Source organism: Hyla sarda, chromosome 11 (genome assembly GCF_029499605.1).
Source record: "Hyla sarda isolate aHylSar1 chromosome 11, aHylSar1.hap1, whole genome shotgun sequence".
NCBI lineage: Eukaryota > Metazoa > Chordata > Amphibia > Anura > Hylidae > Hyla > Hyla sarda.
In genome coordinates this window covers 11,805,772-11,820,661 of record NC_079199.1, presented here as the reverse complement: position 1 = coordinate 11,820,661, position 14,890 = coordinate 11,805,772, and the positions used below count along the sequence as shown (strand labels likewise).

Sequence of the window (14,890 nt, the reverse complement as noted above, 5' to 3'; positions counted from 1 at the left end):
CAAGAAGATAAGCAATACAAGTCTATGGAGAGAAGAGGAGGGAGCTCAAGACAAGCAATACAAGTCTATGGAGAGAAGAGGAGGGAGCTCAAGACAAGCAATACAAGTCTATGGAGAGAAGAGGAGGGAGCTCCGCCCACGAGTTCTGGGATAACTGCAAACTAGATGCCTGCAGAGCAGAAATTTTCTGAAAAATGCCATATACATGTTATATAATGGCCAGAAATAGTGCTGCTCCTCATGTACACACACTGGGCAGCCCATCATGAAAAGTCACCTGAAATGAATAATTAAAAAAATGTTAAACAATTAAACAGGGAATGTTGGTGAAGTGATTTTGATGATGTCCTCAGTGAGGGAGGAAGTAGCCTTATTATTGACTCTGTTCAACTCTAGAAATGCACTGTAAGGGTTAACATTAGAGACTATTTCTTTCTATTCTGTATTTCCCCCCTGTATCTAGGTCAGGAAACTCTGGAGAATATAGAATTTTGAGCTAAGAATTCCTAAATTGTATCCATACACAATAGGGGAGGAATTTATCATTATTGGTGTAGGTCAGTGTTTTCCAAACAGTGTGCCTCCAGTTGTTGCAAAACTACAACTCCCAGCATGCCCGGACAGCCGTTGGCTGTCCGGGCATGCTGGGGGTTATAGTTTTGCAACAGCTGGAGGCACGCTGTTTAGAAAAAACTGGTGTAGGTGAACAATTTTTGTTCACCATTATTTTGTGCAGTGTCAATGTGTATGTGCACCAAATTTATTTTATTTTAGTTTACTCATTGCACAAAATTTTGCAGGGGGAATTTACTATTGGTGTTCTACTGTTGTTTTTATTTTTATATTTTTTTAAGTAGTAAAAAGTCGCATATTTTTATGCAGTGGGATAAAAAGTCTGAATTATTATGCAACAGGAGAAATAAATGTAGAAAATATTTTACGCAACTAGATAAAAAGTTGCAAATTTTTGGTGCAATCCCCTCCCCCCCAAAAAAAAAAAAATCATGAATACACACGAGCCAAGACATGGCTTGATTTTTTGTCGTGTAGATAAGTCACAAATTTTTTGCACAACGGGATTAAAAATTAGCAAATTGTGCTTCATGATTAAGAGCCATGTGATTCGAAACACGTTGGAGTTTTGGTTGCATGTTTAGGTCACTATTTTCATATGATTTCTTTTATTGTAACGATGCCTCATTAACGTCATTGGGACTTTTACAATTTTTTGAGAGCTGGAGATTGTTATATATTTTTTATATATTTTTTTCAGTGGATAAAAAGTCGCATATTTTTACGCCACGGGAGAAAAAAAAAGTAAAACATTTTTATGCAGAATAAAAAAATAAACTGAACATTTTTTTGGGCGCAAGCAGCAAATAAACATGAACCCAGACATGGCTTGACTTTTTGGTGTGTAGAAAAGTCACAAATGTTTATGTAATGGGATTTTAAAAAAGTCACACATTTTTAAGCAATGGAATAATGGATCACAAGTGTTTACGCAACGGGGTTAAAAGTCAAAAAATGTTGTGTTACGGGATAAAAAAAAGTCACAAATTGTTACGCATTACACAATGTTGGGCAAACAATATACACCAGCAAATATACACCAGCTTAGACCTGGCTTAGCATTTTGGTGTATATCGAAAAGTTGCACATTTTTGCATTAGGGGATAAAAAGTTGCAATTTTTTATGCAACAGGATAAAAAAAGTCAAAAATTTTATGCAATGAAATATAGGGTCACAAATGGTTTAAGCAACCAAATATAAATTCACTAATTTTTACTCAACGGGATCAAAAAGTCGTAAATTTGGGCATTAGGGGGTTAGGGTTAGGATCATTGTCAGGGGTTAGGGTTAGCAGGTTTAGGGTAAGCAGGGTTAGGGTCATTGTCAGGGGTTAGGAGGGTTAGGGTTATCAGGGTTAGGGTAAGGGTTAGGTTTAGCAGGGTTAGAGTTAGCAGGGTTAGGGTAAGGGTTAGGTTTAACAGGGTTAGGTTTAGCAGGGTTAGGGTAAGGGTTAGGTTTAGCAGGGTTAGGGTAAGGGTTAGGTTTAGCAGGGTTAGGGTAAGGGTTAGGGTTAGCAGGGTTAGGGTAAGGGTTAGGGTTAGCAGGGTTAGGGTTAGGGTTAGCAGGGTTAGGGTTAGCTTAGACATGAGAGAGATTCATAGACATGCGTAGCCCCTGCTCTCTTCCATCCCCCGCTCCTTCCCAATTGGTGGTTCTTCCCATTTAACCCAACCAAAGGAGGCCATGGCTAAAAATCATGAGAAATCAGTCAAACGTCCTCATGGCACAACAAAAAACACACGGCCAATAAGCTCACGGTGACAAAGCGTCTTGAGATGTCCAAAGTTCTACTACTTCCTCTCATAAAGGAAAGGAAACAATGTAAACCAGAATATCCCAAATATAATGGAATTGTTTTTTTTATAACCTGTAGAAGTTAGGAAAGCCCGAGCACCCTCAACCTGTAGGCTATGTATGCTAAAGCTAGGAAAGTCCTCTGGGCCACCCCCTGTTCCTGGTATTTACTTCTCCTTCCATTGTTTTTTTGTCTGAAACGTTTATCGTCTCACTAAAGGTTTTCCAGATTACGCAAGATTCTGATGAAAGTTGCTAAATCCAGAAGTGAGTCGGAGTTTTTTCTGTGACTTTATTTCTGAAGGCCAAGATCCTCTTTATTCTATTGAAGGGGAAGCCAGATGTGAAGGCCCCAAACCTCATAGGGGTTTCTCCAAGTTCATGGTTATATGGTCCCTTATGAGACGCCGGCATGTGGTTTCCATGAAGACTATATGACTGTGAACTATTGTAGAGCGCGACATTGACCAAGTGGACCACGTTGACCATTTCTGAGATATTCTGAAGAGTCGTCTCAGGCTGTTACAGAGGTCTGTGACCATCAAGTATCAGACTCATTCTTTACTAATAGACCACAAGGCTTCATATTAGGATTTTATTATTTACCAGCTTTTGCCTGCGGCTTCGCTTGCGTTAAATTTGGGGTAACAGATCTACTTTTTACAATCCTATAGTAATGAGGTAGCTCTGGGTAAAGTCTACGGGCATCCTTTTAATTTAAGAGTAATGGTGCAAATTTTCGAATTAAAAAATCAACCTCATCTTAAATCATACAAATTTTGAATCCCCATTTCACCCCTTCAGGGGTGGAATTTTAGACAATGTTAAAACACATGTTTCTAACAATATCTCTAATTGTTAGCCTATAAACAAAGTTTCACGCTTCTGGCTTAAAAAATGACAGACTTCCATACAAACTTTCAATCCCTTTTTCACCCCCTTAAGGGTTGAATTTCAAATTCCTCGTCAGCTTTCTAGGACCAAGGGTTTAGGCTGGGCATTGATGAGTCAGTGAGTCAGGCCTTCTCTTTTTATATATATAGATTGGACCATCAGTGATTAAACTTGTGTATCAGCAAGGTTAACACATTGTTATTCTGTACTGAACGTTTGAACAATCCTTCCAAAAGACCATCAGACATTTCTTTCACTTGTCCATTAAAAGGGTTCTCCGCCCTTAGACATCTTATCCCCTATCCAAAAGATAGGGGATAAGATGTCTGATGGAGGTGGGGGGGTCCCACCACTGGGAACCCCCGCAATCTCCCTGCTGCACTCGGCATTTGTTTAGAGCATTGGGTGCAGTGCTGTAGGCTCATGATGTCATGGCCACGCCCCCTCAATGCAAGCCTGTGGGAGGGGGCGTGGCGGTCATCACGCCCCCTCCCATAGACTTGCATTGATGGTGTGTGGCCGTGACAGTACGAGCGGGGTGTGGCCCTGACGTTACAAGCCTCCAGCCCGCATCGCCAGTCATCTGGCACGGAGCGAACTTCGCTCCGTGCACCGGATGTCTGGAGTGCCGCAGCCGAGATCGCAGGGATCCCCAGTGGTGGGACTCCCGCAAACAGACACCTTATCTTTGATAAGATGTCTAAGGGCGGAGTACCCCTTTAAGGATAACACACTTTTTCCCTTTACATTAGGATCATTCTTCCAATAGACCACCTGTCCACCAGGGATAATACATTGTTATTTACACTTGACCATCAGGAATCGGACACAATCTATTCTACTGGATTAATGCTGGTGAAGAAAAGACAGCCTGTTTTTCCTATTCACGCATGATGGACCGCAAACTTTTTTTGCCACTGGATGCCAAGAATCAAACACCATTTCTTTCAACTGGACTACCAATGATGAGATTATGTTTTTTTTTCTCCCATGGCCTACCAAGGATCGAACATTTTCTTTTATAAGGTCACCTGGGATCAGATCATGTTTTTTTTTACCTGAGCCATCTAGAAAAACTTTATTTTTTCCACTTGGCCACCAGGGATCACATGCTAAACCAACCAATAATACAATAGATTAATTATTTCTTTGTTAGTGGGTAAACGTACAAAATCATCTGAGGATCAAATACTTTTTTCTCCACTGTATCTATGGAATATAAAAATTTCTATTTCACCTTTCTAATCCCATGTCTATGCCTATAGGAAGCAATTTTACAGCATTTTTCTCAGTTTTTCCCAAGTGATGTTGGCATTTATTCTGTTTTCCCGTTCCTTGTATTCAGCGGATTCCTGGCAGACATGTTCATGCAGCTTGTAATTGCTCAGCTTGCTTTGCTAAAAACAAAGGCATGTATCTTAAATCATGAGCCACTGGGGAGGAAAGACTCTTTAATAAACATTCTCTGCCAGAACAAAGCTCGACTCCCAAGCTGAGATTTTAATAAGTTAAATGGGGGAAGCACGCTGATCTGGAATTCCCTGGTTCTGTTGCTGGAACGGATCACAGAATTTTACTGTCAACCTGTGGGAGGCTTTTCCCGGTCTGTGAAAACGACATAAAAATATGACATTTGCATATTGTTTCCATTGTGTCGCGTTAGCTTGCGTCTGGTGGCCCACCTGTTGGCTTTTATGAAACATCACTCATTGTTCGCGTAGAATCTATGAGCTGCTTAGTCTGGAGATCACATGAAGACGTATCGTCAGGAGAACCACCATGATGATACTGATAGTAAAAGGATGGCGCTACTTTGTAACATTGACCCTTGGACTCATAGATTGCGTGATCCCACCACCTGCATTATTGGCACCTTTAGGAGCCAAGTAAATAATGTTTAGTAAAATGTAAGATCTGTGGGGCTATGTTTTTTGAGACTCCATCTGGTCACTAGAATTGTGGATCCTATTGTGCCCCCATCCCCCTAACTGTATAGCTGTGGTACTTAGCACAGTGTTTGAACATGTGTGCTGCTACCCCATTAAAACCCTATATGAGTTATGGAAGCTGCACCACAGTCTTTGGGTTCCATTGTGGAAGACCAGGGTCACCCTTGTATGTCATGAGCCACTCACCTATGTAGGTTTCCTCTAGTTGGTATCCCATCTGACCCCACTGTTCTGTGGTTTGTCTCCACCATCAGGGCCGGCTCCACCTATAGGCAAAATAGGCGGCCGCCTAGAGCAGTGGTTCTCAACCTTTTTCGTGATTGTACACCTATAGGGTGAAAGTATGTCCACGGGTACCACTTGCATGTATATTTGCTTGGAATTTACGCACGAGGGGTACCCGTGGACAAAATAAGTCATAAAATTACTTGTTTTCATAATGGCGTGTGCTTACCTTTATACTAATGCGATACTTAATCCCCTTGTGCCATTATTATCCAATATGGCAAAAGGAGATCATAGGGAGGGGGGAAAATGGCACAAGGGGATTAAGATGAAGGGGGGGGGGAAATAATGGCACATGGGGATTAAGATGAAGGGGGGGGGGAAATAATGGCACAAGGGGATTAAGATGAAGGGGGGGGGAAATAATGGCACAAGGGAATTAAGATGAAGGGGGGGGAATAATGGCACATGGGGATTAAGATGAAGGGGGGGGGGAAATAATGGCACAAGGGGATTAAGATGAAGGGGGGGGGAATAATGGCACATGGGGATTAAGATGAAGGGGGGGGGGAATAATGGCACAAGGGGATTAAGATGAAGGGGGGAATAATGGCACAATGGGATTAAGATGAAGGGGGGAATAATGGCACAAGGGGATTAAGATGAAGGGGGGAATAATGGCACATGGGGATTAAGATGAAGGGGGGAGGAATAATGGCACAAGGGGATTAAGATGAAGGGGGGGAATAATGGCACAAGGGGATTAAGATGAAGGGGGGGATAATGGCACAAGGGGATTAAAATGAAGGGGGGGGGGGAGGAATAATGGCACAAGGGGATTAAGATGAAGTGGAGGAATAATGGCACAAGGGGATTAAGATGAAGGGGGGGATAATGGCACAAGGGGATTAAGATGAAGGGGGTGGAATAAGGGCACAAGGGGATTAAGATGAAGTGGAGGAATAATGGCAAAAGGGGATTAAGATGAAGGGGGGGGGATAATGGCACAAGGGGATTAAAATGAGGGGGGGAATAATGGCACAAGGGGATTAAGATGAAGGGGGGGGGGAATAATGGCACAAGGTGATTTAGATGGAGGCGGAATAATGGCACAAGCGGATTAAGATGGAGAAGGAATAATGGCACAAGGGGATTATGATGAGGGGGGGGGATAATGGCACAAGGGGATTAAGATGAAGGGGGGGAATAATGGCACAAGGGGATTAAGACGGAGGAGGGGGGGAATAATGGCACAAGGGGATTAAGATGAAGGGGGGGGATAATTGCACAAGGGGATTAAGATGAAGGGGGGAATAATGGCACAAGGGGATTAAGATGGAGGAGGGGGGGAATAATGGCACAAGGGGATTAAGATGAAGGGGGGGATAATGGCACAAGGGGATTAAGATGAAGGGGGGGGGGAATAATGGCACAAGAGGATTAAGATGAAGGGGGGTGATAATGGGACAAGGGGTTTAACATGAAGGGGGTAGGGATAATGGCAAAAGGGGATCAGAGGGAGGAGGGAATAATGCCATTATCCCCCCGCCCCCTCTCCATCTTTATCCCCTTGTGCCATTATTTCTCTTTCTTTCCAGTCTGACCACAGTGCTCTCTGCTGACACCTCTGTCCATGTCAGGAACTGTCCAGGAAAGATTTGCTATGGGGATTTGCTTATGCTCTGGACAGTCCCTGACATGGGCAGAGGTGTCAGCAGAGAGCACTGTGGTCAGACAGAAAAGAAATTTAAAAAGAAAAGAACTTCCTGTGGAGCATACAGCAGCTGATAAGTACTGGAAGGGTTAATATTTTCAAATAGAAGCAATTTACAAATCTGTTTAACCTTCTGTCACCAGTTGATTTGAATTGTTTTCCCCAAACCGGAGTACCCCTTTAAGCCCTGCCCGCCATGTTGGTAGTCTTATATTGTAGCCCTTTGGTATCATCACTCATTCGCGTGTAGTTTGCAGCTCTCCATCTCACTGGTGCTGATAGATTCCCTTATCCGGCTTCCTTATTTCCCATCACAATAAGGTTTTCTTCCTGTCCCGGGATCAGTCAATGGGATGAATAGTGCGACCCTATATAGTGGAGCAGCTGTCGTGGTCTATTACGTTATTTCCTTTGTGTGCCAGGTGGTCGCTCTTTCCGGTACAGCGTGTGCCCTGAGGTGCGGTCCGGGTTCTGGTTATATCCATTGGTTTTACGTCACTGTATAACCATATGGTCTAGATCAGTGGTCTCCAACCTGCAGACCTCCAGATGTTGCAAAACTACAACTCCCAGCATGCCCGGACAGCCGTTGGCTGTCCGGGCATGCTGGGAGTTGTAGTTTTGCAACATCTGGAGGTCCACAGGTTGGAGACCAATGGTCTAGATGGTTGACCATCTTGTTGGAGGGGAAATGGTGGCCATGTTGGTAGTCGTCCAGTTGTGATATTTTACCAATTTCCTTTTATAGACACAACACAACACAGTCAGACGCGGAGGAGTGCAGATGTGCCGAAAACAGTCTGAACAGTGCCGTCAAGAGTCTTAGACAACATTTCTTCCGTCTTTTTGTGAAGGACACAAAGGTAAGGACAAAAGGGGGAGATTTATCAAAACCTGTCCAGAGGAAAAGTTGCCCAGTTGCTCATAGCAACCAATCAGATCGCTTCTTTCATTTTTAACAAGGCCTCTGCAAAATGAAAGTAGCGATCTGATTGGTTGCTATGGGCAACTCAGCAACTTTTCCTCTGGACAGGTTTTGATAAGTCTCCCCCAAAATGTTCACAAAAAAGGGGGAGATTTATCAAAACCTGTCCAGAGGAAAAGTTGCCCTGTTGCTCATAGCAACCAATCAGATCTCTTCTTTCATTTTTAACAAGGCCTCTGCAAAATGAAAGTAGCGATCTGATTGGTTGCTATGGGCAACTCAGCAACTTTTCCACTACACAGGTTTTGATAAGTCTCCCCCAAAATGTTCACAAAAAAGGGGGAGATTTATCAAAACCTGTCCAGAGGAAAAGTTGCCCAGTTGCTCATAGCAACCAATCAGATCGCTTCTTTCATTTTTAACAAGGCCTCTGCAAAATGAAAGTAGCGCTCTGATTGGTTGCTATGGGCAACTCAGCAACTTTTCCACTACACAGGTTTTGATAAGTCTCCCCCAAAATGTTCACAAAAAAGGGGGAGATTTATCAAAACCTGTCCAGAGGAAAAGTTGCCCAGTTGCTCATAGCAACCAATCAGATCGCTTCTTTCATTTTTAACAAGGCCTCTGCAAAATGAAAGCAGCGATCTGATTGGTTGCTATGGGCAACTGGGCAACTTTTCCTCTGGACAGGTTCAAGTGTTTCCCCACCAGTGTTCCTCCAGCCTTTGCTAAGCTACAACTTCCAGCGTCCCTGTTGCAAAACTCCAATTCCCAGCATGCCCGGACAGCCAACAGCTGTCTGGGCATGCTGGGAATTGGAGTTTTGAAACATCTGAACATCTGGAGGTCCACAGTTTAAAGGGGTACTTCACTGGAAAACATTATTTTTAAATCAACTGGTGCCAGAAAGTTAATTTGTAAATTACTTGTATTAAAAAATATTAATCCTTCCAGTACTTATCAGCCGCTGTTATGATCTGCAGGAAGTTCTTTTCTTTTTGAATTTCCTTTCTACCTGACCACAGTGCTCTCTGCTGACACCTCTGTCCATTTTAGGCACTGTCCAGAGCAGGATGGCTTTTCTATGGAGATTTGCTCCTGCTCTGGACAGTTCCTTAAATGGACAGAGGTGTCTGCAGAGAGCACTGTGGTCAGGCAGAAATTAAATTCAAAAAAGAAAAGAACTTCTTGTGGATCAAAACAGCAGCTGGAAAGTACAGGATGGATTAAGATTTTTAATAAAAGTAATTACAAATCTGTTTACCTTTCTGGCACCAGTTGCTTAAAAAAATGTTTTCCAGTGGAGTACCCCTTTAAGGACAGCTGCTCCAAAAAGCATGTGTCAATGGGGCCTAATAGGTTAAAGCTTGCCAGAGAAGACCCCTCGATTGGTGGACCAAGAACTGAGAAAAGCCCATTGAGAGTGGCCCTTAAAGGGGTACTCCGGCCCCAAGACATCTTAACCCCTATCCAAAGGATAGGGGATAAGATGTCTGATCCTCTGACTGCCGCTGGGGACCCCCACAATCTAGCATGCAGCACCCACCTGTAAGCACTGCAGGAAGCGCTGGAGGCTCTCAGTGTTATGCCTCCTTACCACGGGGATGGAGTATCATGACATCACGACTCCGCCCCTGTGTGACGTCACCCTCCCCCTCAATGCAAGTCCCCAGTCGTGGGACCCCCGCGATCAGACATCTTATCCCATATTCTTTGGATAGGGAATAAGATGTCTTGGGGCCGGAGTGCCCCTTTAAAAATGATTCCAGAAATGATGGGGGTGCAGAGATAGCTTTGGTGTCTGAGATAGTCCAAAGTCCTTCTCCCATATTACCTAAGATGCAGGCACCTGGTATACCAACATAGGTTAAAGCTTGCCAGAGAAGACCCCTAGACTGGTGGCCCATGAACTGAGAAAAACCCATAGAGAGCGGCTCCAAAAATTATTCCAAAAATGATGGGCATAGCGATAGGGGTTGCAGAGATCGCAGTTGCAATGGGGCTCTGGTGCCGAGAGTGTCCAAAGTCCTTCACCGGAGAGCGGGGCCCATAGACACTGCAAGGGCTTCTCCCATATTACATAAGATGCTGGCACCTGGTATATCAAGATAGGTTAAGCTTGCCAGAGAAGACCCCTAGACTGATGGCCCATGAACTGAGAGTGGTCCCAAAAAATGTTCCCAAAAATGATGGACAGAGCTATAGGGGATGCAGAGTTAGAAGGTGCAATGGGGCTCTGGTGCCTGAGAGAGTCCAAAGTCCTTCTTTGGGGGGCATAGACACTACAAGGACTTTTCCCATATTACATAAGATGCAGGCACCTGGTATACCAAGATAGGTTAAAGCTTGCCAAAGAGGACCCCTAAACTGGTGGCCCATGAACTGAGAAAAGCCCAAGGGGCCTATGTTGGTCTTTACCAAGAGCCGGGTGACTAGATCAATGTCCTGTAAGGCTACATCCATGGCTGAATTGGTCAATCCTCATCCGTTGAACATGTCTTTATCTTCCATAGCCACAATTTCAAAAGTTAATCACCGAAAATTGGCTGAAGAACAATACGACGTTCAACGCCATCATGAAGTCAACGGGAATCCTGTGCCGGTGTCTCAAATACTTACTTCCTCCGCACGATAAGGTATGTTGGGCTTGTATTCCTATGGGGTAACACCCCCTTCCCCCGAGCATGCTACACGGAGAGTTATGTAAGCAATTAAGAATAAGATGACCTCCATTAATGCTCTGCCACAAAAATGGACAAAGCTTTACAGCTGACACTGTTATAGGTGGTGCTGTATTTGGCACCGTTATGTGGCCATTGTGGCTGGCTCTTTATTGGGGGTACTGTGAATATTAATTGTGCGATGGCACTGTGGATGATGCTGTTACAGGGACACTGTTATAGGGACACTCTGGTTGGCATTGTTACAGGGAGACTTTGGCTGATACTGTTATGGGTGGCACTGTACCTGGCACTATCATGGGGATGATTTGGCTGGCGCTGTTAGGGTTCACTCTGGTTGGCACTGTTATGGGTCGCACTGCACCTGGCACTGTTATGCAGTCACATTGTCTGGGACTGTTTTGGGGTCACTCTGGCTGTCATGGGATCCCACTGGCTGGCACTGTTATAGAATCACTTTATCTACTACTGTAATTTAGATGCTTTAGCTGGCATTGTTATGGGGGATACCTTGGCTGTTACAGGGATACTGTTTCTGGCACTGATAGGGAGATACCTTGGCTGATGTTATGGGTAGCACTATCTGGCACTGTTTTTGGGACTGTTTGACTTTCAATTTGATAGGTGGGGACACTTTGGCTAGCTCAATTATAGGGACACTTTGGCTGGTAATGTTATCGGGTAACTATGGTGGCACTGTACTTGACACTTTTATGCGGACACATCTTCTGGTACTGTTATGAGGTAACTCTGACTCTTATTGGTTGATCTGTACCTGGAACTGTTATGTGGACACTTTTACGGGAATACTGTTTCTGACACTGCTATGGGGAAACCGGCTGATGTTATGAGTAGCAAGCACTGTACCTTGCACTGTTATGGGGACACTTTGGCTTGGGGGCATTGTAACTGTTACCTTTAAGGTGTATGTGTTTATATGTGTGTGAGTATGTATGTGTGTATATATGCATATGTGTGTGTGTGTATGTATGTATGTCTGTATATATGCATATGTGTGTGTGTGTATGTATGTATGTGTGTATATATGCATATGTGTGTGTGTGTATGTATGTATGTCTGTATATATGCATATGTGTGTGTGTGTATGTATGTATGTGTGTATATATGCATATGTGTGTGTGTGTATGTATGTATGTGTGTATATATGCATATGTGTGTGTGTGTGTATGTATGTATGTGTGTATATATGCATATGTGTGTGTGGGTGTATGTATGTATGTGTGTGTGTATGTATGTATGGGTGTATATATGCATATGTATGTATGCGTGTATATATGTATGTATGTATTTGTGTGTGTGTGTATGTATGTGTGTATAGTGTTGCTCGCGAATATTCGCAATTCGAATATTATTCGCGAATATAGCGCTATATATTTGTAATTACGAATATTCGTTTTTTTTTTTGTTTTTTTTTCACAGTACACATCACAGTGATCACCCCTCTCTGCTTCCAGCTTGTGTGGTGTAAAGAAGGCTCTAATACTACTGTGTGAGACTGTCGTGCGAATTTTCGCATATGCGAACATTTGCATATGTTAATTTTCGCATATGCACATTTTTGCATATGCGAATTTTTGCTCATGTATATTTTTGTATATGCTAATTTTCGCATACGCAAAGTTTTCACATTTGCGAAAATAAAACGAGAATATTACGAATATGCGAATATTCGCGAAAATATGACGAATATTCGTCCATATATTCGCGAAAATTCGCGAATTCGAATATGGCCTATGCCGCTCAACACTATGTGTGTATATATGCATATGTGTGTGGGTGTATGTATGTATGTGTGTATATATGCATATGTGTGTGTGGGTGTATGTATATATGTGTGTATGTATGTATGCGTGTACATGTGCATGTATGTATTTATTTGTGTATGTGTGTGAGTATGTATGTATTTGTATGTACGTGTGTGTGTGTGTGTATGTATGCATGTGCGTATGTATGTATTTGTGTGTGTGTATGTATGTGTGCAGGGGGCCTTTAAAAATTCTTCACCTAGCACCAACATAATTATACCCTGGTAGACACTAATCTGCTTCATTAGTGCCCCCTTCAGATTCATGGCTGTTAATGCACCTATAGTACACCGAGGGTTTTGGGTTTTGCAGGTGTGCTGCATTCATTTCCTCCCCCATATGCAGTTCATTCTCGGGTCTGGGTGTAGAGGATGCAGCTGTGGTGGAAGGCGTAGTCACCCACACGCTGGATTTGGCAACAAAAGCTTTTTAGTATCTTAATGAATGTACAATTATGGCACCACAGGGATATTACAGATTCCTTCTTTTTCTTTTCTTTTTTTCCCCCCAAGTCTTTTAGCATTTTATTTAACCTTTTTAATAACGATTCTAGTTTAAATGATCAGAAAACGAACAGATAATGTATTTACAACCTCCTAAATCCAATAACAATTGGACCTAATAGAAGCCCAAATTATTACATATTCTGATAATTTTGTTTCCCAACCAGTGGGCCTCCAGATGTTGCAAAACTACAACTCTTTGTAGCCTCAAAAGCCTCAAATCCCTAGTGACTTATTTACAAAAAAGTGGATAATTACAAGTCTGGTGATTTCACAGCGACCAAAGTTGTTTGAATTGCATCCTGTCCCAATGTGTTTCCCGACGTGACTCCTCTGTGCTCTCTCCTGTCTGATAGTACTCCTCTGTGCTCTCTCCTGTCTGATAGTACTCCTTTGTGCTCTCTCCTGTCTGATAGTACTCCTTTGTGCTCTCTCCTGTCTGATAGCACTCCTCTGTGCTCTCTCCTGTCTGATAGTACTCCTTTGTGCTCTCTCCTGTCTGATAGCACTCCTCTGTGCTCTCTCCTGTCTGATAGTACTCCTCTGTGCTCTCTTTTGTCTGATAGCACTCCTCTGTACTATCTCCTGTCTGATAGCACTCCTCTGTGCTCTCTCCTGTCTGATAGCACTCTTCTGTGCTCTCTCCTGTCTGATAGTACTCCTCTGTGCTCTCTCCTGTCTGATAGCACTCCACTGTGCTCTCTCCTGTCTGATAGTACTCCTCTGTGCTCTCTCCTGTGTGATAGCACTCCTCTGTGCTCTCTCCTGTCTGATAGTACTCCTCTGTGCTCTCTCCTGTCTGATAGCACTCCTCTGTGCTCTCTCCTGTCTGATAGGACTCCTCTGTGCTCTCTCCTGTCTGATAGTACTCCTCTCTGCTCTCTCCTGTCTGATAGTACTCCTCTGTGCTCTCTCCTGTCTGATAGCACTCCTCTGTGCTCTCTCCTGTCTGATAGTACTCCTCTGTGCTCTCTCCTGTCTGATAGCACTCCTCTGTGCTCTCTCCTGTCTGATAGTACTCCTCTGTGCTCTCTTCTGTCTGATAGCACTCCTCTGTGCTTTCTCCTGTATGATAGTACTCCTCTGTGCTCTCTCCTGTCTGATAGTACTCCTCTGTGCTCTCTCCTGTCTGATAGGACTCCTCTGTGCTCTCTCCTGTCTGATATCACTCCTCTGTGCTCTCTCCTGTCTGATAGTACTCCTCTGTGCTCTCTCCTGTCTGATAGCACTCCTCTGTATTCTCTCCTGTCTGATAGTACTCCTCTGTATTCTCCCTTGTCTGATAGCACTCCTCTGTGCTCTCTCCTGTCTGATAGTACTCCTCTGTGCTCTCTCTTGTCTGATAGCACTCCTCTGTATTCTCTCCTGTCTGATAGCACTCCTCTGTATTCTCTCCTGTCTGATAGCACTCCTCTGTGCTCTCTCCTGTCTGATAGCACTCCTCTGTGCTCTCTCCTGTCTGATAGTACTCCTCTGTTCTCTCTCCTGTCTTATAGCACTCATCTGTGCTCTCTCCTGTCTGATAGTACTCCTCTGTGCTCTCTCCTGTCTGATATCACTCCTCTGTGCTCTCTCATGTCTGATAGTACTCCTCTGTGCTCTCTCCTGTCTGATAGCACTCCTCTGTATTCTCTCCTGTCTGATAGCACTCCTCTGTGCTCTCTCCTGTCTGATAGCACTCCTCTGTGCTCTCTCCTGTCTGATAGTACTCCTCTGTGCTCTCGCCTGTCTGATAACACTCCTCTGTATTCTCTCCTGTCTGATAGCACTCCTCTGTGCTCTCTCCTGTCTGATAGCACTCCTCT

General features: G+C 43.7%; 1 protein-coding gene across 3 annotated transcripts in view; it reads left to right on the top strand.

Annotated features, from left to right (window-relative positions):
* The window catches only part of EXOC3L4 (exocyst complex component 3 like 4), a 175,588-nt gene that overhangs the window by 138,702 nt on the left and 21,996 nt on the right, over nt 1-14,890 (top strand). For all 3 annotated transcript variants that reach the window (XM_056545841.1, XM_056545842.1, XM_056545843.1), the window contains 2 exons: nt 7,899-8,013; nt 10,589-10,711. In XM_056545841.1, coding sequence (XP_056401816.1) covers nt 7,899-8,013; nt 10,589-10,711 — 238 coding nt within the window. The remainder of the gene's footprint in view (nt 1-7,898; nt 8,014-10,588; nt 10,712-14,890) is intronic.